At 61.4% G+C, this 26,663-nt stretch overlaps 1 protein-coding gene across 1 annotated transcript in view; it reads left to right on the top strand.

Annotated features, from left to right (window-relative positions):
- Positions 1 to 6,158: 6,158 nt before the first annotated feature.
- The window catches only part of HTRA3 (HtrA serine peptidase 3), a 29,356-nt gene continuing 8,851 nt past the window's right edge, over positions 6,159 to 26,663 (top strand). The window contains exons 1-5 of the mRNA XM_027971265.2: positions 6,159 to 6,766; positions 19,715 to 19,814; positions 22,646 to 22,868; positions 24,734 to 24,928; positions 25,822 to 25,854. Of these exons, the coding sequence (XP_027827066.2) occupies positions 6,382 to 6,766; positions 19,715 to 19,814; positions 22,646 to 22,868; positions 24,734 to 24,928; positions 25,822 to 25,854 (936 nt within the window). The 5' untranslated portion in view covers positions 6,159 to 6,381. The remainder of the gene's footprint in view (positions 6,767 to 19,714; positions 19,815 to 22,645; positions 22,869 to 24,733; positions 24,929 to 25,821; positions 25,855 to 26,663) is intronic.

Raw genomic sequence — 26,663 nt, forward strand, 5'->3', positions numbered from 1 at the left:
CACCCCAGATCCTTGCCTTGTGACCCCCTCCACGGGTCCCTCACACTTCCAATCTTTCTACACTTGTGTGTCTGACTTCAGAAAGCGCCCAGGGCCTTTTAAGATTAGGCCAGGCCCACCCATATTCAGAGAGTGGGAAGGATGTGTCCGCCGGGGGCAGGAGTGTTGGGGAGCATCTTACAGCTCTACCTCCTGCCTCTGATGGTCCTTAGGAACCCCAGGAAGGTTTACTTTTCATTCTCCAGATAGATAGAGAGAAAGCTGAGGCCCAGGGTCACACGGGAACTAAAAAGAGAAGGAAGAACATGAGGCCCAGCCTCTGATGTTTGCAGTCTTCTTCTGGAGGTGAGGAATCGGCATTTTCTCCCCAGCCTCCTGGGGTCCAGCAAAGCCCACAGGCGGTAGTTGCAGGAACAGCACTTAGCTCAATCAGAGAAAGAGCATTCCAACAATAGAAAAGACTGCCGCGATGGGTAGTGAGCTCCCCATCACCAGGGGTGTGCAAGCAGAGTGTGCAAGCCTGTGAAGGGTCAGTCACAGGGCAGCTTCTTTCAGCTCAGTCTCTGAGGCATACTTTCCTGCCATCTGGTTGGGAAATGCTGAGCCCAGCAGGAGGTGATCAGAGCTGGACTGCCGGTAGCCCCCAACTCTGCTGCCTTCATGACTGAGTTGGGGATGGAGGTGAGAACCACTGTAAGACACACTGAGATTTTTGCTAGGACTGCGAGGGAAAAGGACCCTCAGAGTATGTGGGTCTGGTTCTGCTGACAGCTGTCCTGCAACCCCCCCGGGCCAGTGCTGCGGGGAGCACAGCCTAGATGGGCCACAGGACACTAGAAGCTCCTGGATCAAGCCACACCTGACGCCAGCCCACCGGGACCTGTGGGGAAGGTGCACACATATGCCCTCTTCAGCTGAAGCCAGTTGTAGTCAGGCTTTCTTTCATTTTTTTTGCATACAACTTGGGGCCAAAGCATCAGCTTGCCCCCGGGACCCTGACACACCCTGCTCTGGCCCACCCGGGCCCTCAGGTAACCCCACGCCACGCTGCTGCTTCCCCTCCTCCGGGGGTCCTTGCTGCCCTAGAGAGAAGGCCTGTCTTCCTGAGCCCTGCTGCCCCCCTTTGCACCCCTGAACCTCTCCTGGGGCCCCCTGTCTTCTTGCTCTGCCTGGCAAGCCCCTCCTGTCTTCAGAGCCTGCTCGGGGAAGGCCCTCTTTCTCCGGGGGTCCCAGTCCCTGGGCTTCCCTCTGCCCCAGCATCTCCTGGATGTGCAGTCACAGTGTGGTCGCCCCGAGACAGCGCAGGGGACTGGCCCTGGGCATGAACTCTGGAGCCAGACAGCCTGAGTCCACAGCTGGCTTTGTCTGGGGGCAGGCTGTGTGCCTTTGGGCACGTTACTCCACCTTTCTGGGCCTTAGCTGCCTCACTTGCAGGGATATTTCTTTTTTTCTGAAAGTCACTCAGTCCTATCTGACTCTTTGCAACCCCATGGACTATACAGTCCGTGGAATTCTCCAGGCCAGAATACTGGAGTGGGTAGCCTGTCCCTTCTCTAGGGGATCTTCCCAACCCAGGGATCGAACCCAGGTCTCCCGCATTGCAGGCGGATTCCTTACCAGCTGAGCCACCAGGGAAGCTCAAGAACACTGGAGTGGGTAGCTTATCCCTTCTCCAGGGGATCTTCCCAACCCAGGAATCAAACCAGGGTCTCCTGCATTGCAGGCGGATTCTTTACCAACTGAGCTATCAGGGATCCCAAGAAGCAGGGATCATAGTAGCCCCTATTTCCCTGAGCAGTCCTGAGTGCTGGCCGGTGCCTGTCCGTGTTCCTCCCCTTGAGGCCAGGGGCCAGGGTGGGCACAGGGCTGGGGAGAGAAGTCTCTCTCTCTGAAGGACTCACTTCCTCTAAGTGTGGGGAGGGCCCAGGGGGTGGGGGCTGAAGACAGAGCGGGTCCCACCCACCCCGACCCTCCTCCCCACCCCAACCCTGTGCAGGGCCCACCCTCTGAGTCACTCACTGATGAGTCTTACTGCAGCCGAGGTGTGGCTGGGATGGCCTTCAGGTCCCCAAAGTTACATGAGTCATGACCTCATCCAGAGTGAAGCTGTAGACAAAGCTGAGGTCAAAGGGCAGAGGCTGCCCAGAGCCTGGGGACCCAGGCCCCGCTGGCTGTCCAACTCTGTGCAGAGATGGAGGCATGGGATGGGGGTGCCCCAGGGGGCCCGCACACCCTGGCCCAGCTCAGGATCCCCCCTGGAGGGAGCCGACCCCATTCCTATCAGTGGGAGTAACGTTGGCCGACGCCCAGCCTGGCCAGCGCTGGGGAGGTAAGACACTGTCCCCATTGTCCGCAAGGGGCTGATGTCTAGATGGGAGCCAGACCCAGAGGGTGACCGTATTGTGATGGAGAGCTGAAGCAAGATCACTTTCTGTAGCAGGAAGCCCCACCGGCAGGTGCAAGACCTTGAGCCCCACAGAAAGCATCCCCTTAGCCCAAGAATTTGTGGGTGTTTCCTGGGGGGCGCTTCTCCCCCAGTTCACAGAGGCGGTGGAGTCTGCAGGGAGCAGGACTGTCCTCTGCCTGCCGCTGCTCTGCTGGTGGTCAGGAACGTGCTGGGCAACCCTTGGGGCCCTTGGGCGCCAGGCTATGGGGAGATTACCTTGGTCCCGGGCTATGTTTTGTTAGAGGGCCCCGAAGCAGAGTGTCGGGGCCCTCGCTGACTTGTTTCTGATGGCCTTCAGTCCTCTCGGGCCTCCCACCTCTTCTGGAACCTTCTTGCCCTACTGGGTTGTGGGCCACTAGTTGGATGGGCCGACCCAGCCCGTGCACTGAACAAAGGTTCCTGGAGCTCTTTCCCTGCGGTTTAATGTGTCATGGGGGCAAGGACGTGTGCAGGGAAGACATGCTTATGAATCCATGAGGCCGGTTCTCATCACTTTCAGTATCATACGCTCTCGCTCCTGAATGAGCTTCCAGGATGTTCTGCCAGGCCTAGGCACTACTGCAGAGCTCCCCTGCCTGCCCGGGGCGTCTGAATCCCACCTGCTAACGAATGGCGTTTCTTGAAGCATGCCTAGGCTGCTTGTCCCTCGTTCCCACTGAGAGCTGTTTTCTGGGGAGCCACGCGGGACCCGCTATGGGGGTGCCTGGACATACCACAGCATCCTTTCTGAGGCTCCCCTGGGGACGCTCTCTCCTCTCCGTAGTGAGAAGTCAGGCTGCTCTGGAGTGACGGCTTGTTTCTGCAACACGGGCATCTCATCTCCATCCTTGCCCCAGCTGCTAGGAAGCTGGGAGCCAAACTTACAGCCATGCACTAAAACAGGGGTCCTCAGCCCCCGGGATCCGATGCCTGATGTTCTGAGATGGAGCTAATGTAATAGAAATTAAAGTGCACAAAAAATGTAACGCACTTGACTCATCCCGAAACCATCCCCTCCATCCCAGGTCGGTGGAAAAGTTGTCTTCAAGGAAACTGGTCCCTGGTGCCAAATAGGTTGGGGACCACGGCACCAAAAAACAGCATCTCAGGGCAACAATTTGTGGACCAGCCCTACCTCTGGCTTCCTGGTTTTTTGTTTTTCTATCACTGTTTTTGGCTTTACTTGGTTTCTCTTCTTTCCTTTTTATCTTGATCTTGTTTGTAAAGGGGCTTTAGTACTGAGAGCAGCGGTGGGGGTTGGGGGGTTAAATGTAAATGAATAATAAACAGGAGGAACCTCCAGCATCCTGAAGCTCCACCCAGGGGCATCCTAGAGCTTTGAGGATGCCCACCCTCAGCAACCGTGAAATTAAAAGACGCTTGCTCCCTGGAAGAAAAGCTATGACCAACCTAGACAGCATATTAAAAAGCAGAGGCATTACTTTGCCAGCAAAGATTTGTCTAGTCAAAGCTATGGTGTTTCCAGTAGTCAGGTATGGATGTGAGAGTTGGACCGTAAAGAAAGCTGAGCACTGAAGAATTGATGCTTTTGAACTGAGGTGCTAGAGAAGACTCTTGAGAGTCCCTTGGACTGCAAGGACAACCAGTCCATCCTAAAGGAGATCAGTCCTGAGTGTTCATTGGAAGGACTGATGTTGAAGGTGAAGAAGCTTCAATACTTTGGCCTCTAAGAGCTGACTCGTTAGAAAAGACCCTGATGCTGGGAAAGATTAAAGGCGGGAGGAGAAGGGGACGACAAAAGACGAGATGGTTGGATGGCATCACCGACTCGATGGACATGAGTTTGATTAAATTCCGGGAGTTGGTGATGGACAGGGAAGCCTGGTGTGCTGCAGTCCGTGGGGTCACAAAGAGTCGGACACGACTGAGCGACTGCTGAACAGAACTGACCCTCAGGAGGGGCGGGGCTCTGGGGGAGACTGAGATGCGGGGAGCAGGGGTGGTGGTGAAGGATTCCTGCCGCCCAAAGGGAAGCCCTGAAGGTGTCCTGGTTTGCACCCGGAGGCAGGACAGAGTCTGACCAGCAGGGGGCACTGCTCCCTCCATCTCCTGGGCACTGCCAGGACACCTGGAACCCGATTCCCTTTACCAACAGAGCACTTGGGGCCTCCAGACAGCCATGCTCACGGCAGCTTCTGCGACCGGGGGGCCTGCCCTTTCTAGGCAAAAACTAAGGCGACCCCAGGGGCCTGCACCCCAGTTTCAGATGGGAGAAGGAAAGCGAGGGATGGGTCCTTTCACTTAAGGCTTCAGTTTCCCCACTGTTGTTGAGTCGCTCAGTCGTGTCCGACTCTTTGTGGCCTCATGGCCTGTAGCCACCAGGCTCCTCTGCCCACGGGATTCTCCAGGCAAGAATACTGGAGCGAGTTGCCATTTCCTCCTCTAGGGGGTCTCCCCGATGCAGGGATCAAACCCGCATCTCTTGAGTCTGCTGCGTTGGCAGGTGGGCTCTTTACCACATACTTTAACAACTGTGTTCATGACAGCATGGCTCCCCCCCCCCCAGTAATGCTGTGCAGCTTGTTTGATGCATGTAAAGCCATCATTCTGAGCAGGGCTCTCTAGACCTCAGCAGGCGGCCGCAGGGCCTTGCAAAGAAGGTGCGGACCCCCAGCTCCAGGGTCTTCAGCCGAAGGCTTTCTCCGCCTGACAGGTCGCCCCTCTGACCTGGCTTTGCTTCCGAGCCTTCACCCAGGGGGGAATTAGCTCCCTGCTTGACACCAGCAACCCACAGGCCCACTACAGCATCCAGATCCTACACCCTCTTGAAGCTCACCTCCAAAGAGGGTTCTGTCCTCTGTCTCCTTGGACCACACCCGCCCACAGCCCTCGTCACACTGCAGGCAGTCCGGTCACCAGGCTCTGGGCCCTCGGGGCAGGGCCCCCAGCCTGGAGCGTCTTTTCTGAGAACGTGTGCCGAATAATCCGCCCCCTGTGGGCTGATTGCATGCCATGCCCCAACGCAGGAGACGCCCCATATACGGCACAGCCCTACGCCTTCCCCTTTCCCAGAGGGGAAACTGAGGCACAGGGCTGTCAGGAGACCCCGCCAGGGTTCCAGGGCACCGAGAGCTCGGGCGGAACCAGACAGACCTTGTGCGGAGCCCGAGGAAGCAACTCCTCCGAGCTCTAAGGACCGCGCGGTCGGTGGGGTGGAGGTGCTTCCTGGAGGTCTGTCCCCAGCATCTCCCCAGGGGGGGCGATGTCCACCTCGACGGCCGGTGGGCCGGGGGCCAGGCCTGTGAGTCCTGAGGGCACCCAGGCCCAGGAGGCCCGCGGTGGGGGTGGGGGCGCTGGGCCGCAGGGCAGGGAGAGGAGACGGGCTGGGGAGGAGGGGCCGGGACTAACGGTCTGGCCTTGCCCATTCTTTGAAGGGGGGGACCCGGAGGAGTAGCTGAGGTCACTGGAACTGGGACACGAACCGGGCCGGGTCAGAGATTCCCGGGATGGTGCCCGCGGCCTGCACGCGGTGGCTCCTCCCCTACAAGGCCCCTGACACGCCGGGCGGGCCGCTGCATAACTATCACCCGGTTCCCCAGACCAGGCAGGCCCAGCTTTTGGCCGCGGGTGGGTCCAGGCCCCGGAAGGCCGGCGCGGGGGTGGAGGGGGGCGGCGGTTGGGCTGGGGCGGAGCTGGCGAGGGGCCGGGCCACCCCCTTTCTGCGAGGGCGGGCGGCCGGCGCCTTAAAACGCGGCAGGGCCGGCCGCCCCGCAGACCGTCGGCCCGGCCGGCACGGGGCGCCTCTCCAGTCCCTCGCCGCCGCGTTCCCCGCGCCCCGGGCATGTCCCTGCGGTCCCGGGGCCCGCCCGCCTGAGCCCGAGCCGCCGGCGCAGGTGGCCGCGTTCCCTCCGTCGGCGCCCGGAGCCGCGGCCTCGGTGCGCGCCCCCTCCCCGGGCCGGTCTCCCGCGCTGCAGCCCGCCGCCGGCCGGTCCGCCATGCAGGCGCGGGCGCTGCTCCTGGCCGCGCTGGCCGCCCTGGCGTTGGCCCGGGAGCCCCCAGCCGCGTCGTGCCCCGCGCGCTGCGACGTGTCGCGGTGCCCGAGCCCCCGTTGCCCTGGCGGCTACGTGCCGGACCTCTGCAACTGCTGCCTGGTGTGCGCCGCCACCGAGGGCGAGCCGTGCGGCCGCGCCGTCGACTCGCCGTGCGGGGAGAGCTTGGAGTGCGTGCGCGGGCTGTGTCGCTGCCGCTGGGCGCACGCTGTGTGTGGCACCGACGGGCACACCTACGCCAACGTGTGCGCGCTGCAGGCGGCCAGCCGCCGCGCGCTGCAGCTCTCTGGGACGCCCGTGCGCCAGCTGCAGAAGGGCGCCTGCCCATCGGGTAAGCGCTCGGCCGGGGAGGGAGCGCCAGCATCGCTGGCGGGGTTGGGGGGGGTGGGGATGAAGAAGCGTCTCCTGGGAAACGGGGCCCAGAGCCAGGGCGGAGCGCTCCCCAGGGAACAAGTGACGATTTCTTTTAGAGATCTCTAACCAGGCTTCCGGTTTTCAGGTCGGGGAACCAAGACGGGGAAAGGTAAAATGCTGTCCCCAAGGTCGCAGAAGTAGCCCACCGGTGGTGAGACCAAGGGCTCTGACCACCTCAGTGGGCCTGGTCCGCCCAGCATTTCTCCAGCCTCATTAAAATGTACCCACCTTGTGTCTCGTTTCCCCTGGTCCCCACATCCCTGCCCTGCCTGGGAGTTGGATGCAAAGCACTCTTTCCTGGCCTTCCATGTCTGGGTATCCGTACGACAGACAGCAGTTGAGCCACATAGGGTGTTTTCTTTTTCTTTTTCTTTTTTTGTACTGCATTTAAAATACGTCTCTGGAAGGTCGTTTAGGAATGGTGAGCCAGTGTGTGGCGTCTCTGGACTGTGTGAGGGGGCTCTGTGTGGACAGGCCGTGGGGTAAGAAATCTCTCAGTCCCATCAAAGCTTGGAGCATGCGTGCGTGCGTGCGTGCTAAGTCGCTCAGTCGTGCCTTTGTGACCTCATGGACTGTAGCCCACCAGGCTCCTCTGTCCATGGGATTCTCCAGGCAAGAATTCTGGAGTGGGTTGCCATGCCCTCCTCTAGGGGGTCTTCCCCACCCAGGGATGGAAGCCACATCTCTCGTCTCTTGCCTTGGCAGACCAGCTCTTTACCGTTGAGCCGCAGGAGAAGCCCAACCTTAGAGTAGACCCCCTAACCTGGGGTTGGCTCCAGGTGGCTTCTTGCCACACAGGCTGACCCTGTGAAAGAAAATGCTAGAAAACCCTGCTGTGCCCATGTTTGTCTGGGGCATCTCTTGGGAAGGCAGGCTCCCGCGTTGGTTCTTAGGCGCTCTGAGCACAGCACCCTGCGCTGAGTTCACAGCAACCAAGAGGAATCAGGCTCCGAGTGTGCCCTCAGCCCATAGCTGGGGAGATGCTGACCCCCAGGACGGGCTCCACCGTGGGGCACAAGGCCACCTGGGAGCCAGGGAGCCTGGAAGGGCTGAAGGGCCAGCTCTTCTGGGAAGAGACGGCAGTGTGAATCGCCACATGGAGACCTTAGCGTGTGTGGTGAGCCAGGTCAGGGAGAACACACAGCCCAGAGCAGGGGTGCATGTGCGTGTGTGTGTGCGTGTGCGTGTATGTGTGCACGTGTGTGCATGTGTGTGCATGTGTGTGACACCCAAGGCTGGACAGCTTGTCAGGGACAGGACCATGCGTGTCCCATAAACACTGTGCCTTAGATTTCACCCTGTAGGCCAGGCTCCCCAGATCGGGTCTGGGATTCTGAAAACAAGTGTCCTGGGGCCCAAACGTTCTAGAAAGTAAACTCCAGCCCTGCAGTGGGGAGTCACATTCAGCTTGAGTCTTTCAGAGCTCCCTGCAACACGGTAAAAAAAAAAAAATGATAAACACCCAGGGTTTCCCAAGAGAACTCCAGCAAAAAGCTCCTTCCTGGGAGAACGCACGGGGCCTCCCCCTGGCACGCCGGGGTTCCAGGGAGCCTGGTTTGGGAAGCATTATGTGGGATTAGCCATGATGATATGGGACAGCCTTTGAAGGGTTTTAAGAGAAGTGAGTGTGATGTGGTCAGGCTTGTGCTTGGATTGTGCCTGGGAGACTGGGGGTGTGGGGCCACTCAATGTCACGGGGGTGGAAAAGTTATCATTTACTTCGTGCCCACTTCACCCTCTGCCTTGGGGCTCAGAGCCAGCAGGCCCATCTCAGGCCATGCTGGCAGGTCAGATAGGCAGAGGGCTCAGGGTGGGCTCCCCAAAGCCAACTCTCCCAAGTAGTGGATGCTCTTAGAGTCAGGCTCCAGGGCGCCAAGGGCTGGAGTGGGTTGGAGGTGGTCTAGGCATTTCGAAGCCTTTATTTTCTTTAATAACTATTAAATGTTGTATTCTTTTTTAAAATGTTCATTTACCTGGCTGCGCCGGGGCTTAGTTGAGGCCCAGGGGATCTTTAGTTGTGGTTGGTGAACTCTTAGTTGTAGCAAGTGGGACCTAGCTCCCTGGCCAGGGGTTGAACCTTGGGCCCCCTGCATTGGGAGCACAGAGTCTTAGTCCCTGGACCACCAGGGGCGTCATGAAACCTTTCTTCTTGGCCGATGGAGTCCCAGCTTGCGAAGCCCCTGCTCTGCGTGTCCTGCTCACCGTGGGCTGGCAACAAGGCCCCTGCAATGAGGCAGAGCCCGGCTGGGCCCTGGAGAAACGGATGGAGGGAGATACTGGAGGCTGAGCAGAGAACGGTACCGTGGCGGCCACAGGGAGCCGCAGAGGGCTCAGGGGTGGAGTGGGAGGCCCGCAGCTGGGGCTGGCCCTGCCCCTCCTCCGAACGCGGTGCTGCCCACGAGGCCCTGCTCCTCAGTTTCCTCACCTGTTAAGTGGGACGAATGCTCAGTTTTGGTGAATTGGTGCAGAGAGTAATGAGCTACGGCACGCAGACACGTGCCTTCAACCAGCGGTCACCAGACGGCCGGTTACTTTCTGTGTCATGATCGCGCTTCTGAAGCCTCCCACCACCCTTTCCATCACCTGACGAGGCCTGGGAGGCTCCCCAGAGGCGGAGCTCCAGTGCTGAGCGGTGGGAGGTGACCTGGGCTCTCTGGACAGGTGATGGGGAGGATGCAGGGAGCTGGGAGCCGGGCAGAGGCAGAGGGACCAGCCGCACCGGGTGGGCGTGCAGACCACAAGCCCTGTCTTCAGAGCCCCCCGGGGCAGGGGGCGCCCAGAGGGTCTGCGGCCACGGCGGCCTCGGTGGGCGGGGCCAGATGGGCCCAGCCTCCCATGGGTACCTTGCACACCACGGTTCGCGGCCCGCCCCTGCTCCCGGCGCCCGGGCACAGGGACCTCAGACACCCGGCTTCCCGCAAGGCAGCAGGGGCAGAGTCCAGCCCCTGTGGACTGGCGCCATCTCACTTGGCGAATCCGTTCCTTACTCATGCACCCGAGATGTGCTCACGGAGGCAGGGAAGGGCCAAGTGATGGGGCTGAGGTCACTCGGCTGGGAAATGACAGAGGCAGGCCTGGCCCGGGTCCGGCTGACACTCTTCTTCAGGCAGGGCGGCGGGCCCCCAAGGCCTGGGGTCAGGATCAGGCCTGGGTCTCCAGCGCCAATAGGCTCAACCTCTATAGAGCATCCCTGGTGGCGATACTCGCTCCCCGACCCCGGGCCTTCCCAGGGCCTGGTCAGAAATCACTGGGTGATGTCCACGTGTAGCGGCAGGTAAGGGGCTACTATCTTCAACATATCCCCCTGGACGTGAGTCCTGCTGGCTCCACCCTCACTTGCCTTCGGATGCACCCAGGGTCCTGTCTCCAGCCCCCTCCTTCCCTGAGCCGAAGTCCTGTGTCCTGGTCCGACAGGACCACCCCTGGGGAGTTTAGGTCAGAAGGCTCCATCACGCTTTGACCCCTTACTTCCCCTCGTTCCTCACTCCCTGTCTACAGGAGGGTCCTCAGCTCGACCTTGAGATGTTCCCCCCAGGGTCCCTCCAGCCACGCTGGCCTCCGCGGACCTTTTCCACCTCCCTCATCCTCCCTTCGGTCACTTCTTCACACGGCGGCCAGGGTGACCGTGATAAATCCGTGCTGCCCATCACGGGTGGGACCCCTGCAGCCGTTCCCCAGCACCTACCCTGAGCCTCAACCCCCTGTGCCGTCTGGCCCTGCCCACCCCTCCAACACCCTCTCCTCCCCTGCTGCAGCCACACTGGTCTCCTTTCCGCCTCGGGGTCGTTGCAAGTACAGTGTCTGCTGCACCCAATTCCCATTCCTTCACCTTCGTAGGACCGAGTCCTCAACTTGCCTTAGTCTAGATGAGCTGCCCTCCCTGACTGCCTGGGTGGTCCCTTGCATCAGCCTCATGGGCGCACCATGGGGACTCCTCTGAACCACCTCTCATTTCTTCTCTGACTCAATGTCTTATTTTCAACTTCACCAGGCTCTGAGCCTCACAGGGCGGACGTCTGGTCTGTTGGTTCTCTGCAGGCCTGGTCCAGCAGCTGAGCTCAGTTGGTGCTGTTGGAATGAAAGGCCGGCCCACATGGTGGGTGTCTCTCCTTGCATACTCCCAGTGATGGTGGGCTCACTACCTACCCAGGGAGCTTTTGCGCCTTCCCATGTCTGTGCAAGGCAGATGCCACGTGTCGGGGAAGAGTATCCATCAAGGGGAAAGTAAAGGCCAGAAAGCTGCGTCTGCATGGAGCAGAGGGGTCTCTTTTCACAGCCTCTGCCCACAGCTGCAGACCAGGAGGCCTGCGCGTCTGCAATTCAGAATTTCGAGCCCCAGGGCAGTTCATTTGTTCTCAGTTGCTGAGAGGTCAGTCGTCCGACCCTGTCCCTGGGATTTTCCCAGCAAGAATCCTGGAGGGCAATTCACAACGTGGCATTTAATCACCAGTTTTTATTGTTCAGCCCCAGAGCAGGTGCCAGTGGAGACTCTGGGCTCTGTTTATTTAAGAGCTTTGTTGACTTTCGGTGCTTAATCCTCTTAGCAGCTTCCTGGGCCTTGCACTCAGGACTCACCAGGGCCCCCACCTCTCCCCTCCGCCACCCCCCACCCCGGCCCAGGGGCTGAGTTGCAGCCTCTGGTGGCTCCTGAGGACCCGTGAGGAGCCAGGGATCCGGCCAAGAGGAGCTTAGGGCCTGGACTGCTGTGCTGCCATCCTTTCCCGGCCAGGGCTTGGCCTGGACGGCACCCTCACCCCGCCACCTCACGCTCCCTAAAGCTGATCTGGAGGTGCGCTGGGATCCCACAGCACCCCATCCGGTCCTGCCTTCCCCAGGCCTGTCCCCTTCCAGTGCACCTCCACACGGGACCCCCACTTGCCTTTGGGGACCAAGCAGGACTTCCCATGCAGCCCACCGGCTCAGTATATCCTGGGCTCTGCTTCCTGTCCACTGCCACCACCACCACCACTACCAGCCGAGTCCCTGTGAAATCCCTGATCATCGGTGCCGTGAAGGGGAGGGAGAACACATCTCTGGGATGAGGAGAAGGAGCAATCAGGGAGAGCTTCCTGGAGGAGGTGGCATCTAAACAGCCGTGGAGATGGCCGATGCAGGCAGAGCCTGTGCAGAGGAGGATAGCAGGAAATGCTAAGCATAGGCGGGAGGAACAGTGAGGGTGAGCCATCTTCAGGAAGTGAGAGACCCCTGAAGCTTCTGGGTAACAGGTGTGCAGAGCAGGGCATGGGGCCCAGCTCATGGGAGTCTGGTGCCTGAGTGGGTCTGAGCTCGGCTGGCAGCCGAGGGGGACAGGCCCCAGAGGCTCTGGGGTCTCATGACTGAGGGGGCAGGGTGCAGGGCAGGCGGGTGGCTGGGCCTGTCCTGAAAGAACAGGTTTGGAGAGCTCTTAGGTTCTGGCGTGGGTTCTGGTGTGGAGGGTATCCAGTGGGAGACGGGCTTCCGCGGCAGGAGCCTGGCTGGTGAGCGGCCCTGTCCCTGGGTTGGTGCTGCTGTGTTGCTGTGTTTGCATCATTGAGGGGGGCGGCTGGAGGTTTGGGGCAGGGCCGCAGGCTCATCGCCCCTCCTGACTGTGGGAGCCCCCTCCATGACCTGCGGGGCCCATGGAGCCCCACCCCCACTCCATCCAAATCCAGGTCTGAGCTTGTCTTCAAGTCCACATCCCAAGGGGACCCGATGGAGACCACCCAGCCACTTGGGGGATAAACTGTCCCGAGTCCATCATGCCGCGAGCATTGTGCCAGGGGAGCCAGAGCCCAAGTGAGCCAGGCTCAACCCACTGACGGCGTCCACCTGGCCCGACACGTGCCCCTCAGCTGCCGAAAGCCTGGGAGAAATGAGGACAAGCAGAGTCACGTGGCCTCCTTGCAGGCCTGGGGTTTGTACAAACCGGGTGTGGAGTGGTGGGCCACTGGCTGAGTCCCGCCGGAGGCACTGAAAGCCACCTCCTCCTGGGCTGCTCTGATGGAGAGAAGCCAGCAGGCTTTACCAGGGTCAAAGGCGAGGCCTTGTGCTGCAGGCTGAACGCCCGTCATGTCTGGGTGTGTTTGTCATGGCTCTTATAAGAAAAGACCCCAGCAAGGTGCAGTGGCCTGCCCGAGGTCAGCAGGTGGGAAGAGACAGCTCTGCCCTGAGACTGGTCTTGGCCACCGGGCAGGCCTCCAGCCCCTTGAGGAAGTGGCCTCCCAGCTTTGATAAAGGTGTTGAATAGTTGGAGAAAGAAAGAAAGCACAGACTCCTCGTCCTAGAGTAGCACAGACATGGCCAGGACATGTGGGTGTGTGTCTCCCAAACAGAACACCAGGTCTGCTGCAGAGGGGAGCAGGGGGCCCCTGGGGTTGTGCCCCACACAACCTGCCCGACTGTATGCTTTAGCCCTCTAGCAGAGCCAGGACTGAGACCCAGTTCTGTTCGAGTTCCACCACTTCCGAGGTGAGGCCCTGCAAGTCTAGGCTCTCCACACCTCAGCTTCCCCATCTGTGAAGGGGGGCCAACAGACCCTCCTCCCTGGATCACTGACAGTCGATGAGATAATTTACCCCCGTGTAAGGGTTAACAGGCCTTGGTGGAAAGAAACCTAAACATTGCCAAGTGGACGTTTCTGATGTGCATGGAGTTTATGAGAGGGAGGCAGGGCCATTGAGGATGGGAAGGAGCCAGAAGGCAGCACTGGCAGAAAGGCTGCCACGTGCCAGGCCTTGCCCACGGGGGTTCCATTGGCCTCGTTTAGCCCCCATGTCACAGCTGAGTCAACTGACGGGCCAGAGGAGTCAACTGATGAGCCAGTAGGGCAGGGAGGGCTTCCTGTAAGAGGGAGACCAGGGGGTTGACCCCACCTTAGCTTCCGGGTGGCCTGGAGTCCTGCCTGGCCTGTGGGGCCCCTTCATAAAGCGCAAACAGGCTGGTGGAAGAGCCCTCTGCCCTGTGGCATTGGCTGCAGCCGCAGTGGGGTTCACAGCTGGAAGAGCTGGGCTGGCCCCAAGCTGAGGACTGGCCATGCCAGGCTCTCCTGGGAGCAGGACAGCCCGCCACCCTGGACAAGGATCAACGAGGAGAAAGAGACGTGTTAGGGGTCGGGGGACCTGGCTGCCAGCCTTGCTGGGTGCCCTGACCTCTCTGAGCCTTTTTCCTCGCCTGTACAATCATGATGATCCCTGCCCTGCAGAACAGCTGTGAAAATTCCCTGAAGCCTAAATGCCCAGAGCCTGGGCTGGTGTGGCCTGTGGAGTGGGGGTCTGGCTGCAGCCCTCAGCCCTGTGTTCCAGGGATGAGAGCCTGGGGGTCACAGACAGCAGGGGTCCCCCCTCCCTCCTACCCCACCCCTGGAGCCGCAGAGGGATCTGAAGTCACCGTCTTTGGCTGCGGGGAGACAGTTCACTCCGGGACAGGCATGTTTTCAAGAAAAAGAAAAACACAGGCAGAGAGCCATCCTGGGAACTAATTAGATCCGGAAGGCAGCCCCTGGGGCTGCAGAGCGGCCCCTTGTGGGTGGTGGGTGGGGCCTAGGGGTGTGGACGAGAGGCTGCGGAGGAGCCCCTGGGACGGTGCACCCACTCTCAGGCCCCCCGTTCTCTGAGGCTCTCTGCTCACTGCTGTGGGTCGGGGTGCCCAGGCCATGGGGACTTTCTCGAAGGACAGGTCTGGGAGGGGGTCACACAGGGCCTTGGGCCCCAGATGAGACAGCTTGGTCCCTGAGCCCACTGAGTCAGGCAGGGTGGCCTCCCCAGGGGCAGTGTGTGGGCCTTGGCCTGGGGGTCTGCAGGAGGACTGACTACAAAGGCTGGGGGGGCCACTGCAGAACGTGCGTGCTTGGGGAACCACAGCCGAGGCCACCGGGAGGCAGGTACGGCACTAGCGAGGCTGCGGGACTAAAGGGGAAGCCCCGGCCACCGAGCCTGGGCGAGAGGTTGCCCTCCGACCTGCAGGCTGTCAGCATTGTGGATGGATGGGCCTAGCCTGGGACCTTGTGGGCACTTGCTGATGGTCCCTCCATCCTCAGTTCTTAGCTGACTGCTGGGTGAGGACGGGGGCAGCAGGGGAGTCTTCTGATTGCAGGAGGCAATAGAAGAATGGGCAGTGACCTCCGAGTTAGAGGGAAAAACCCTGAGTCTCAGTCCTGGCTCTGCCCGCTGTGTGCTAGACAGGTGAGGTGTACAGTTGGGCAGGTTGCGCACTGCACAGTTCCAAGGGCAGCTGCCACGCTGTGATCTCTGTTAACAACGGCCAGGGTTGTACAGTTCACAACCTGTGCGACAATACGCGTGGCCCTGGGTGGGGTGTCTGGGCCAGTCCCTCTGCCTTCCTGGGCCGGGACTTCCCCACCCGTTCCCCGGGCCGTCGTGAGCACCCAGAGTCAGCACACACAGTAGAGCCTCTTTCAGGGTCCGCCACTGTCAGCCCTCCCGGAAGCGCTGCCACACAGAAATGCAGGAGGCGGGCGCTGGGCACACTCGGCTCTTTTCCCATCCCCGGGAGGTGCCACTGGACACCTGGCCTTGACTGCTTTGCGCTGTTTTCAAGGTCTTCCTGACTAGGACTTCCAAGGCCCGCAGGCTAGGGCTAACACACACACACGCACAAAGTGCTAACAGCTGAATCTGGTCAAGACTCACTGTTGACTTCAGAACTCTGGCTCCAGGACAGGGTGAGGCCGGGGTGGGGGTTGTCAAAAACCCCCCAAATAAACAGAGTCCGCCTCCCAGCCGTGGGGCCCGCGGTTTTCATGTGGAGCACGGCGGTGGGAACCGCGTCTCTCCTTTCCCACTGATTCATGGGATGACTCATCTGTGTGTGGGGAGGCAGCCCAGGCAGCCCGCCCTGCCCCGCCTCCCCCCCATCCCCACCACCCACCTCGCCCTCTTAAAGGGACAGGACCTGGTTCCGGGGGGGTGGGGGGTGGGGGAGTTGCTGTGAACCAGCTGGCTGACCCAGGAGCTCTGCAGGGGCCCAGGGTCAGGGAGGACAGAGGTTCTGGAGGCACCAGGCCTGTGTCCACCCTCAACCGTCTTTACCTCCAGCCTGTTTCCTGGCACACGGCTCCCACGGCGAGACCTGCTTAGCAGGCTGAACAACCTTTGTGGTGGTGTTTGCAGACCTACTGTGTGCTGCTGGGTCAGTTGAGGTCTGGCAGAGCATCCCTGATCTCCATCCTTCCCACCCTCCCCCTCTCAGGGGCTGCCTTGGGGGTCACCTCTGCTGGTGACAGCTGGGCTGTGGGGCATCCCGACATCTGCTGTGTCCCAAAGGAGCTGGTGCATGGGTGGGAGGTAAGTCCTGCCCACCTTCTCCCTGGGGTTCCTGCAGCCACCAGGGCCCTGCCGCCTGCGGCGCTGGAAACTCTTGCTCTCACACCCCCCTAGCCCAGCGCACACACGTGCACACACATGCAAACACACGCACGTGCACACACATGCATGAATGTGCACACGCACACACGTGTACACGCACGCACGTGAGCATGCACACATGTGCACACACGCACGTACACACGTGTACACACGCACACGTGCACACGCACGCACGTGAGCACACACGTGCACACACATGCAAACACGCGCACACACATGCATGAATGTGCACACAAGCACGCATGTGCACACACACGCACACACACGTGTACGCACGCACGCACGCATGCACACACGCACGTGAGCACACACACACGCATGCACACACAGCCCGGACCAGGCCTCCCTCTCTCCAGTCTCTGTTTTTTCTGCGTCTAACTTGCCTAGAGGAGAACCTTCAGGAAATCCACAAACCGAAGCACAGTCGCCCGTCGCCCTGCCTCTGCCCCGGTGGCCACCATGAAATCTTGTGATGTGTTTTCCCACCAGCCTGTAACCTGTGAATGTTTTACAGGGGGTTTTTGTCTTCAAATCGTTACATGAAATCGAGTGTGGCCTATTTTAACTCATCTCTGGAGAGGCTGCATTGGAAAGGAGAGCATCTGGGGGACGGTCCATGTGCGGTCTGGATCTGCGGGCAGCCGGGTCAGCGCCTCAGCGGCTTGGGCAGCTCAGGGCACGCTCTGCCAGCTGGCAGGACCTGCTGGGCAGGGTCAGCCAGTGGGGAGCAGACGTGCCTAAAGCTCTGGAGTCCCTGAGATCGGGGATGGAGTCAGAGTCCCAGAGGTTAGGGATGAAGTCCCTGAGGTCAGGGATGGGGTCCCTGAGGTCGGGGACAGGGCCCCTGAGGTTGGGGATGGGGTCCCTGAGATGGGGAATGGGGTCCCTGAGGTCAGGGATGGAGTGAGAGTCCCTGAGGTCGGGGATGGAGTCAGTGTCCCTGAGGTCGGAGATGGGGTCCCTGAGGTCGGGGATGGAGTCAGAGTCCCTGAGATTGGGGATAGAGTCAGTCCCTGAGGTCGGGGACGGGGTCCCTGAGGTCGGGGATGGAGTCAGTGTCCCTGAGGTCAGGGACGGGGTCCCCAAGGCCGGGGACAGGGTTGTGTGGTGGCACGGCCTCTTCTGGCCAGATGCTCTCACCCTTCTCTGCCTTGTTCACACTGGGCCCAGTTTGTGCTCAGCCAGATCCACCCGGAGCTGCCCTCACGCTGTGTCTTTGCACCTCTGCTCCCCCAACTCAGTGCGCCCTTCCAGGCACTGGACTCCACAGCACACCCCAGGCCTGCCTCGGTCCCATCGCTGGTCGCACGGTGCTGGGACTGGCCGGTCACTGGCCCGTTCCCAGCACGGGCTGTGTGCCCAGAAGGTGCTCGGCACCCCATGAGAGCGAGGGCAGCAGACCGGTCTTATGCCGGGAGCCCCAGGGAGGATCTGGAGGAACCTGCTGGCCGGGGTGGGGGAGCTGCCTGGAGGAGGAGGGGCTTGAGCTACACCTGGGACAGGCCGGAGCATCGTGGTGGGGAGGGCTCGGGAGAGATGCGGGCAGGAGGAGGCACAGACAGCGGGTGACGGAGCAGGGCCTGGGGGTGAGCGGCTCCACCAGGAGGGGTGACACCCGGCCTTGCCCGCCCCAGTGCAGAGTGGGGGTGGGCACGAGCCCAGACTAAAGAATATCCAGGCCTAGTGCCAAGCCCTCCGCTGCCTGGGTTGTCCGGGAACCTTGGGGACAGGGGGGTTGCCTGGTAGGGGAGAAATTTGTGAGACAGCAGAACCTGAAGTGGCCCCTCCGCCCTGAAGGCAGACATGAATGCAGGTTCCCAGCGCCCTTGGGCAGGGCCGCAGAGCTAGGCTCAGCCTCCACGGGCTAGCTGGCCAGTAGCTTCTCCTCCAGAATTTCGGGGACCACTAGCAATCCACATGGAAATAAGCGTGCTGGGCACCTGTGTGTGCTGGGAGCCATAGAGCCCTGGCCGGGGTGGGCCCCAGGTCTCTGACCACGACCTCTGAACCTGAAATGCTATCCCTCCACTGGGCTCCGCCTCTGCAGGGGGTCCCTGGCGGCCCGCCGTTTGATTGTCAAGGAGCCAAGAGTGGGGCACATCCCAGCTAGGCTCCAGCCACCCTGGACAGGCGGCCTTTGATTCAGGCTGACCGCGGGAGGCTGGGCCCTGAACGGTCAGTGACCATGGGCTGATTGAGAGGCAGACATCACAGGATCAGTAGGGTGGGCCCTCCTCGCCTCCCCTGACCACAGAGCCCAAGGCAAGCTCTCTTCTGGGCCCCGAGTCCCAGTCAGGCTTTAATGCACAGTCAGGGCCTTGAGTAGGGGATCCAGCAGGGAGGGGGTCCCTAAGGTGGGTGGCCTAAGGGTCACCTAAGGGAGATCTGTGGCCCTGTCTAGAGCCTGGCTCTCCTCCAACGGAGTTTCTGTTTTTCTACCTTCGGGATGGAACTGATGACCCCTGCCCTGGCTGCCCCCTGGACAGCTGGGGAGATGAGTCCGGCTGTGGGTGGGGACCTCACTTGTCCACAGAGGTTTCCGAGGCCCCGACCGTGGGCCTGCGCTCCTTCCCGTCCCTTTGGACAGTCAGGAAAAACCAGATTTTCTCTAGATCCTGGTGTCCAGCCACTTCCCAGAGATCCTCAGCTGCGGGGCTGGGCTTTACGGGCTGAGCCCTCTTTACTCAGCAACTTCGGGGAGCCTTAAGGTTTGCAAGTCACGGCCTGTTCCCTCAGCTCTCTGGAGCGGGCAGGGGTGGAGAGGCCCAGAGACTGTAAGCGATTTGCCTGAAGCCACACAGCTGGAGCCCAGCCCGTTGCTCCTTTAGGGCCCTGGGAGCCTCTTAGAAGCAGTGCTGAGCAGCACGGGCTACAGATGACCCTGCTGTCTAGTGGAGGACCTGGGAGACCCCAGCACATGTGCCCACAGGGAGACCAAGGGGAGTGGGTCTCGTGGCACCCACATACCTCAGGCCTGTGGTCCCGGCAGGCGGCTGCTGATGGCAGCAGAAATCTGAGCCAGTGAAAGCTCCAGGGAAGGTCGTGAGCTGCCTGGCAGGCCATCCTGGGGCCGGGCCAAGCTTGGCACACACGTGGAGGGGCCCTGGCAACTCAGACGGCGGCAGCCCAACGCGGCCCAGGAGGGGGCCACCCCATGGCCGGGGGCTTCGGCCGTGACCTTGTCCAACCACTGCATGGGCCCAGGGCCTGCAGGGACAGGCCAGAGCTGCAAGCTGGGGTGGGGGACGGTTTCCTCACACCAGCACACTGCTGTCTAGGAGAGAAAGGGCAAGGGCCCTTGGCAGCTGGCCCAGATAGGTCCAGCCCGAACTTCCTGTGAGTGCTATGTGTCCTAGCGTAAGTGTCCTGACCTCTCGGAGCCTCCCGGCGGCCCTGGAGATATAAGGTGGGGAAGCCCGGCATCCGCCACCCTTGGGAGAAGCGAGCCCTGTGCCTGGAGGTCTGGGCCTCACTAATGCACCTGATTCTTCCTGCCAGTACAGGTCTCCACCAGCTGACCAGCCCACGGTACAAGTTCAACTTCATTGCCGATGTGGTGGAGAAGATCGCGCCGGCTGTGGTCCACATAGAGCTCTTCCTGAGGTGCGTGGAGCCCCTCCTACCCCCACCCCACCATCTGCTGGGCCCAGACTAGACTCGATCCCAGCACTGGGGGGAAGGGGGCCAGTAGAGACGAGAGTGGCTGTGGAGTCCAGCGGACCCTGCTCAGACTTCCTGGTCGCTGTTGCCCTGGGGAGGACGCCCCTCCCCGACCCTGACCAAGTGGCCTAAGGAGGCAGAAAGCAGCTCGCACTTGACCCAGCTGTAGCGGCTGCTGCAGGGTCACGAGGGCTGTCTGAGCTGATACCGCCCTGCAAACCCCCGGCTCCCACAGAATCCTGGGGTCTCCTCCCAGACCAACTTCGACACTGCAGCTCTGTCTTAACCTCACGGCCGCTGTGTGTGGAGGGGGCTGGCAGGGGCCCAGACAGGACACGTAGGGTCAGACACTCCCCTTCCATCCTGTTGGGGTCAGAGGGAGCCAGCCTCTTGCATGCCATGCTGCCCGAGGGGACCATCGCCAAGGCCTCGGCCACAACCCCGGGGCCTCGCTTGACTTGACTTCACGGCATTCCCCAAGCAGTGGGGGCAGCCAGCGTCATCAAGCCCCCCAAAGCACAGGGGATGAGGCAACCCGCCCCCAACCCCACCCCGAGCAGGGGGCCAGGAGTGGGCAGAATCGCTCCCACGCTGACTCCTGACCCCGGCACGGGACCCCGCCCCTGCCCGCTGGCCGTGGAGCTTGATCAGTGGGAGCACCTGCATCCCGCCCCCAACCTCTGGAGGCCTAGGGGCTGAGCAGATGCCTGGCGCGAGCTCAGCACGGTCCTCGGAACCTGCTCTGTGCCCGTCGCCACACGGGCTGCCCTTCCTGCCCTCCTGAGCTTCTCCCATCGCCCCGGCCTGGTGCCGCCTCCCGGAGGAGACAGCCAGGCCCAGCAGCCCATACCTCAGCGCTGACCGACAGCAGCTGCACCGTACTCCGAGGCCCTCCCACGGGTCAGGAAGGCAGGGTCCCATGTTCCCATTTCTGGATGTGGAAACAGTGGCCCAGGCAGCTGCCCCAGGCTCAGGGCTGCCCCCCAGGTCTCTGGCATCTCAGAGCCAAGCCCATCCCCCTGCAACACGCTGACCCCTCACTGCCTTTCCCACGGGCCCCAGACCCTGAGATGTGTCTTTAAGGAAACGACAGCCCAATGTGTGAATGGCCCGTCCTTGGCCTTGCAGGTGGTTGTTGGGGGGCAGCGTCCTTCCAGACACCAGCCCTTGAACCAGATAGTTGCTGACTACAGTGGGAGGCCGCAATGGTGGGTCCAGCCTTCCTTGGAGGCTGAAGTCTTGGGGTGAGGGCAGGGTGAGGCCGAGGTGGGCACCATCCCAGACATGGGCAGCGTGGTCCTCCAGCACAGGCACCTCCGGCTGTGACCTCCGAGTGCACAGGGAGGGGCCCTGGACTGCCTGGGGCTCTTCCTCAGACCCGAGGCGAATCCTGCACCCGGCAGGCCCCAAAATTGGGTGCAGCCACTGCTCAGGGAACTGCACGGAACCGGGTGGAGGCTGGAGCTGGTCTCAGGCCTGAGCAGACAGATGCTCTGGTCACCACTGGAGGGGCTGAGTGGCCAGGCTGCCCAGGTCAAAGCCTGGCTCTGCCCTTCCCCTGCCTGACCCGGGCGGCTGGTTCGTGTCCCTGGGCCGGGGTCCCCACCTGTGAACTGACTGTGGGCAGGAGGCTGACCTCTCTGAGCCTCAGTCTCCTCATCCAGGAAATGGGCTGACACCACCTCCCCTGACCCGGGAGGCTGGTTCATGTCACCAGGCCTGGGTCACCACCTGTGAACTGACTGTGGGCAGGAGGCTGACCGCTCTGAGCCTCAGTCTCCTCATCCAGGAAAGGGGCTGACACCACCTCCACTGACCCAGGCGGCTGAAGGCCTTGTTTCCCCACCTGTGAACTGGAGGGCCTCTCTCTCTTGTAGGCCGGCCGTGAGCACGGTGGGACTCGGTCTCTGGCTCCGTGGGCACTCTTGGTGACCTTGGTAGTCCCTGACCTGCTGGGGAGGTGGCGTTTCTGCGCTTCCCAGAGATCCTCTCTGTTCTTCCTCCCCGCCCTTCCCCATCCCCGCCCCCTAACACACACACACACACACACACACACACACACACACAGTTAGACCCTTTATGGCTGGTGTCTGTCCAGCAGCCTCAGGCATGCTTGACCTGCCCCGTCCAGACCCTGCACTGCGGCCCCAGAGACAGTGGCGACCCTCCCCCGGGAAGGCCCTGAGCCTTCCAGGGCTTCAGGGCAGGCAACCAAGGCGCCGGAGGGAGGTGGGAGCATGGGCCCCTCAGTGTTTATGACCCTCTCTCTGTGCAGCTGGAGATTAGGAAGCTGACATTCCCCGAGGGCCTGCTGAGTCCCGTGGAGCTGTGTGCACATCCTCCTGTCTTCCCTATGGCTTGTTGACCGACTGCCTGCACCTGCTTGGTGGAGCAGGTGGTATCGGCCCATTTCCCAGATGGGGAGACTGAGGCCCAGAGGGGTCCGCCCCGTGGCTGTCCACAGTCAGGCAGGTGTAAGTGGGGATTGGACTCAAGGTTACAATCCTGGTCTGTCTGGCTCCAGGGCAGGAAGTGCCTGCTGCGTTGTCATGGAGCTGACATTCACAGGCCTCACATCTCGTCCTCGCAAATGGCAAGTCACAGGCCATTGTTGCCCTCTCTGTGGCTGTGAAATGGGTCCAGACTTAACGACTGGCCAAGGCCACAGCCAATAGGTGGCAGAGCCAGGATTCAATCCTAAGGCCTGGTGGATGCTCGTTTCCCCCAGACCCTGGCTGTGGCTGACCCAGCCCACCCACCTGCCTCCCCCACAGACACCCTCTGTTTGGCCGCAATGTGCCCCTGTCCAGCGGCTCAGGCTTCATCATGTCGGAAGCGGGCTTGATCGTCACCAACGCTCACGTGGTGTCCAGCACCAACACCGTCTCAGGCCGGCAGCAGCTCAGGGTGCAGCTGCAGGATGGTGACACCTACGAGGCCACCATCAAGGACATCGACAAGAAGTCGGACATCGCCACCATCAAGATCCACCCCAAGGTGAGTGGTGGGGGAGCCCTTCCTGGACCCTGGGGCTCAGGGACCTCTCAGCCCCACTTTCCCGTCAGACACTCAGAGGAACTGAGGCCCCTGGGGACTGGCAACATGTCCTAGTCTTGGGTCTAGTCAGACTACAACCCCGATATCTGGACACTGCCCTGCAGGGCCCTAAGTGGCCCATGCAGGGCAGAGCAGGCTGCCGTCCAGGAAATATGCCGCTCCCACATGGAGGGTGGAGGGTCTCCAAGGCTGGGGACACTTCCATTGTCCCTCCTGGGCCTATTCCTGGAGATGCCACTGTCCCCCTGGGGGTCACAGAAGGGGTGACTCCCTCCTGCATGCTTCTTGCTGCTCAGCTTCATGGTCCCAGCTCCATGGGGCACCGTGGGCTCACCTGGGTTGACCTGTGCCCAGCCCACGCCATGAAGTCCATGGAGGCGGCAGCGGTGGGGTGGGGGTGGGGGCCCATGTGGGCTGGTGAGTCCAGCTTGGTTGAGCTTGCACCCAGCTTCTGCTCTTTCTGAATAAAGTTGCCAGGACTTGAGATGATCAATGTCTTGCAAGGAGGCCTCCTCTCGCCTGGTCAGGCGAGAGGGAATTCAGTGACTCCACGAAATTATCCTAAGGGAGACCCTCGCCCACTTTCGGAGCCCTGTGACAGTTGTTCCTGAGCCCGGGGCACCACCTCTGTGTTGGAGACGGGGAAACTGGGGGCGACGGGAGGGCCGTACGCAAGGTCAGAGGTTGGCAGACCCTTTCCGTGAAGCGCGGACAGTGAACGGCGTAGACTTTGCAGGCCCCGTGGTCTCTGTCGCGACCTCTCCACTCGGAACCGTCCTGGGAAGGCAGCCACAGGCCAGACAGATGGCTGGGCTGCAGTCCAGGGAAAGATGTGTTTACAGAAGAGGCTGCTGGATCTGGCTGGATTTGGCCGAGGGCCATAGTATGCGCCCCCTGCCCGAGGACCCCTGTGGGGAGAGGCAGAGCCGTTCAGAGCCCTGGGTGGGCGGCCGCTGGGTCTCTCCCCTTCCAGGCACTGGAATCTCCCCCTGGGGAGTGGAGGGGTGCATCTTAGCAGCCACCAAAGATGCTGGCAGGGTCAGTAAGACCAGGTACCCTGGTGCCCAGATGGGGTTCTCCTGACCGCAGTCTGACTCTCAGCCCCCAGCCCTGCATTAAACTGGGCTTTGGGGAAAGCTGCTGACCTGCTTTGTCCCCTCTGGGTCCTCATCCCAGATGCCACCTCCTAGGTCCTCACCTGGGACCTCGTGTGCCTCTTGCAGAGGCTTTACTGCCCAGCAGCACAGAACGTGGCACATTGAGGCTCCATGCCTCCCACGTGGGCACAGCTGCTCAACGCCTCCTTAACCCTCACTTCTGTGTACAGCATTTTTCCTGCTTTATCAAGAGCTGCTGTGAAAACAGAAAACTTCTTACTTGACTTGGAGGCAGACAGTACACAGGGGATGCTCCTGACATGGGAGGAGAGGCCAGATGGATGGAGCCCACGGTCCTGAGGGTCTGTGGCTCAGGGTCTGCCTTCTGACCTCCAGAGTCAGCAGAGGCCCCTGGGATCTGGGCGTGGCTGTGCCTCCTGGCTGTGCCCAGCCAGACCTTTCTGTGTCCTCCCTGACGTGGACCCGTGGCCTGCCTTGGGGAGACCTGTGGTCGCTGGTGGGCTGAGGCCCTGCTCTGCGAATGCCCAGCCCTGGGTCTGGTGGCCCCAAGGGTCACCTGCACCCTGATGGCTCTGCTGCTCCAGGGACCACCCTGCCGGGGGCCTGGCCATAATTTGGCTCTGGTCCCACCAAAGGCCCACCACTGAGCTTCCCTTCCCTGTCCTCCCTGCCTCCCTCCACCCCCAGAAAAAGCTCCCGGCGCTGCTCCTGGGCCACTCGGCAGACCTGCGGCCTGGCGAGTTCGTGGTGGCCATCGGCAGCCCCTTCGCCCTGCAGAACACGGTGACCACTGGCATCGTCAGCACAGCCCAGCGGGACGGCCGGGAGCTGGGCCTCCGGGACTCGGACATGGACTACATCCAGACGGACGCCATCATCAACGTGAGTCCGCACAGCGGCCTCAAGGCCGGTCCCCGGAGCCCCGCCCACAGGGCCCCGCCCCCCCAGAGCCCCTCTATCTCGCCAATGTCCACCAGCTGGAAGTTCTTTCTTTACATTAAGTGGAGCTCTGGCTCCCGGGAGTTCTGCCCGTGGGCACCAGGCCGGCCCTCGCAGCCTTAGAGGCCGCAGCCCTGATCTACGCCAGCCCTTCAGAGTCATGGAAATGCAGCCAAGACCTCAGAAACATCTTTGCCTCAATCACTCACCCCATCAACATCATTACCACTATTATTGCTGCTACTGTTATTTTATTGGATGCCACTTCTTGCATTCACGAAGCCCTTTGCCCAGACACCCAGCACCCGCCACCTCTGCTCTGCCATGGTTTAGACCCTCTTCTGGGAAGTGTTGGTCTTTGAAAGACTTCTCGATGCCAGTGGGATGAGAAGCGGTGCCCTGTCCTGCATCCACTGGGGAGGGCAGAGACACGGATGAGAGGCTGGAGGGAGCCCGTGAGGTCTGGTTGGACAGCACCGGCCAGCTCAGACCCCGATGATCAGAGACGGCTGTGCACTCAGCCACTGTGGGCCTCAGCCTTCTTGTCTGTGGAATGGGCACTGAGGCCTTTGAAGCCTGTTGTGCTAAGTCGCTTCAGTCGTGTCTGACTCTGCGACCCCACGGACTGTAGCCTGCCAGGCTCCTCTATCCGTGGAATTTTCCAGGCAAGAATAATGGAGTGGGTTGCCATTTCCTTCTCCATTCAACCCTATTGGGGGAGGAAATTCAATTACGTGTTTCTGGGCTGGTTGGATGGTAGTTTCTAAAGAAAAAGCTTCAGAAGGCCTCCGGGAGGGGAGGTGCGGGCCTGGCTGACGTGCATTTCCTCCCTGCAGTACGGGAACTCCGGGGGACCACTGGTGAACCTGGTGAGTGTCCCCTGGGGGCGGGAGCCTCGGGTTTCCTGGGGCCCTGTTCACACTGGGGTGGGCGGCACAGCCTTGATGGGGACTTGGGACCCAGAACACGGCCCTCACGCCTTCACACCCAACAGTCTGCGGGCCCTGGAGGAGGATGTGACCCCAAGCATGTGCTGCCCCCAGGGGAGCTGGTGCTGTCAGCGGAGCAAGGGAGTTCTCAGAGCAGCAGGACCCGGTGCCTGTGGTGGACCTGGGGCAGGGGACACGGGTCAGGGGCCGGTCCCCTCGACATCATGCTGATGGGAGAGGAGCTGGGCTTGCCACGCACCTCAGCCCCCAGGCTCCCTGGGGCTGGTGTCTGGGCCATGTAAGGACAGACACAGGCGGGGTCCCGCAGGAGCTCTGGGACAGGGGTGTCTGTTGGGCACCCCTGGGAGGAGCTGCGTCCAGGAGTGGGGTCTCAGGTGGCAGATCAGGCCAAGCTGCCCCTGCCTCCTTATGTGGGGGGCAGGCAGGACAGGGAGGGAGCCCAGGTTGAAAGGGACAGTCAGCGGAGGATGCTGGGGGCTGCCCTGGCCCCACGTCCCCCCACCCTGCTTCTTGAAAGAGAGGATAGAGGGTCCCTCAGTCCTCACCACATCCCTCTTGGCTCCAGCCCCTCAGAAGGCTGGCTGGGGGCGTCCTCGGTCAGTAGGCACAGCTTCTAGGGGGCAGACTGTAGCTTCCCAGGCCAACACTCTGCAGTGATGCAGCTAGGGGGTCAGGTGTGGAGGCAAATGGCAGGAGAGGTGGGGGTCCCTGACTCAGACTTGGACCCT

Source organism: Ovis aries, chromosome 6 (genome assembly GCF_016772045.2).
Source record: "Ovis aries strain OAR_USU_Benz2616 breed Rambouillet chromosome 6, ARS-UI_Ramb_v3.0, whole genome shotgun sequence".
NCBI classification, from domain to species: Eukaryota; Metazoa; Chordata; class Mammalia; order Artiodactyla; family Bovidae; genus Ovis; species Ovis aries.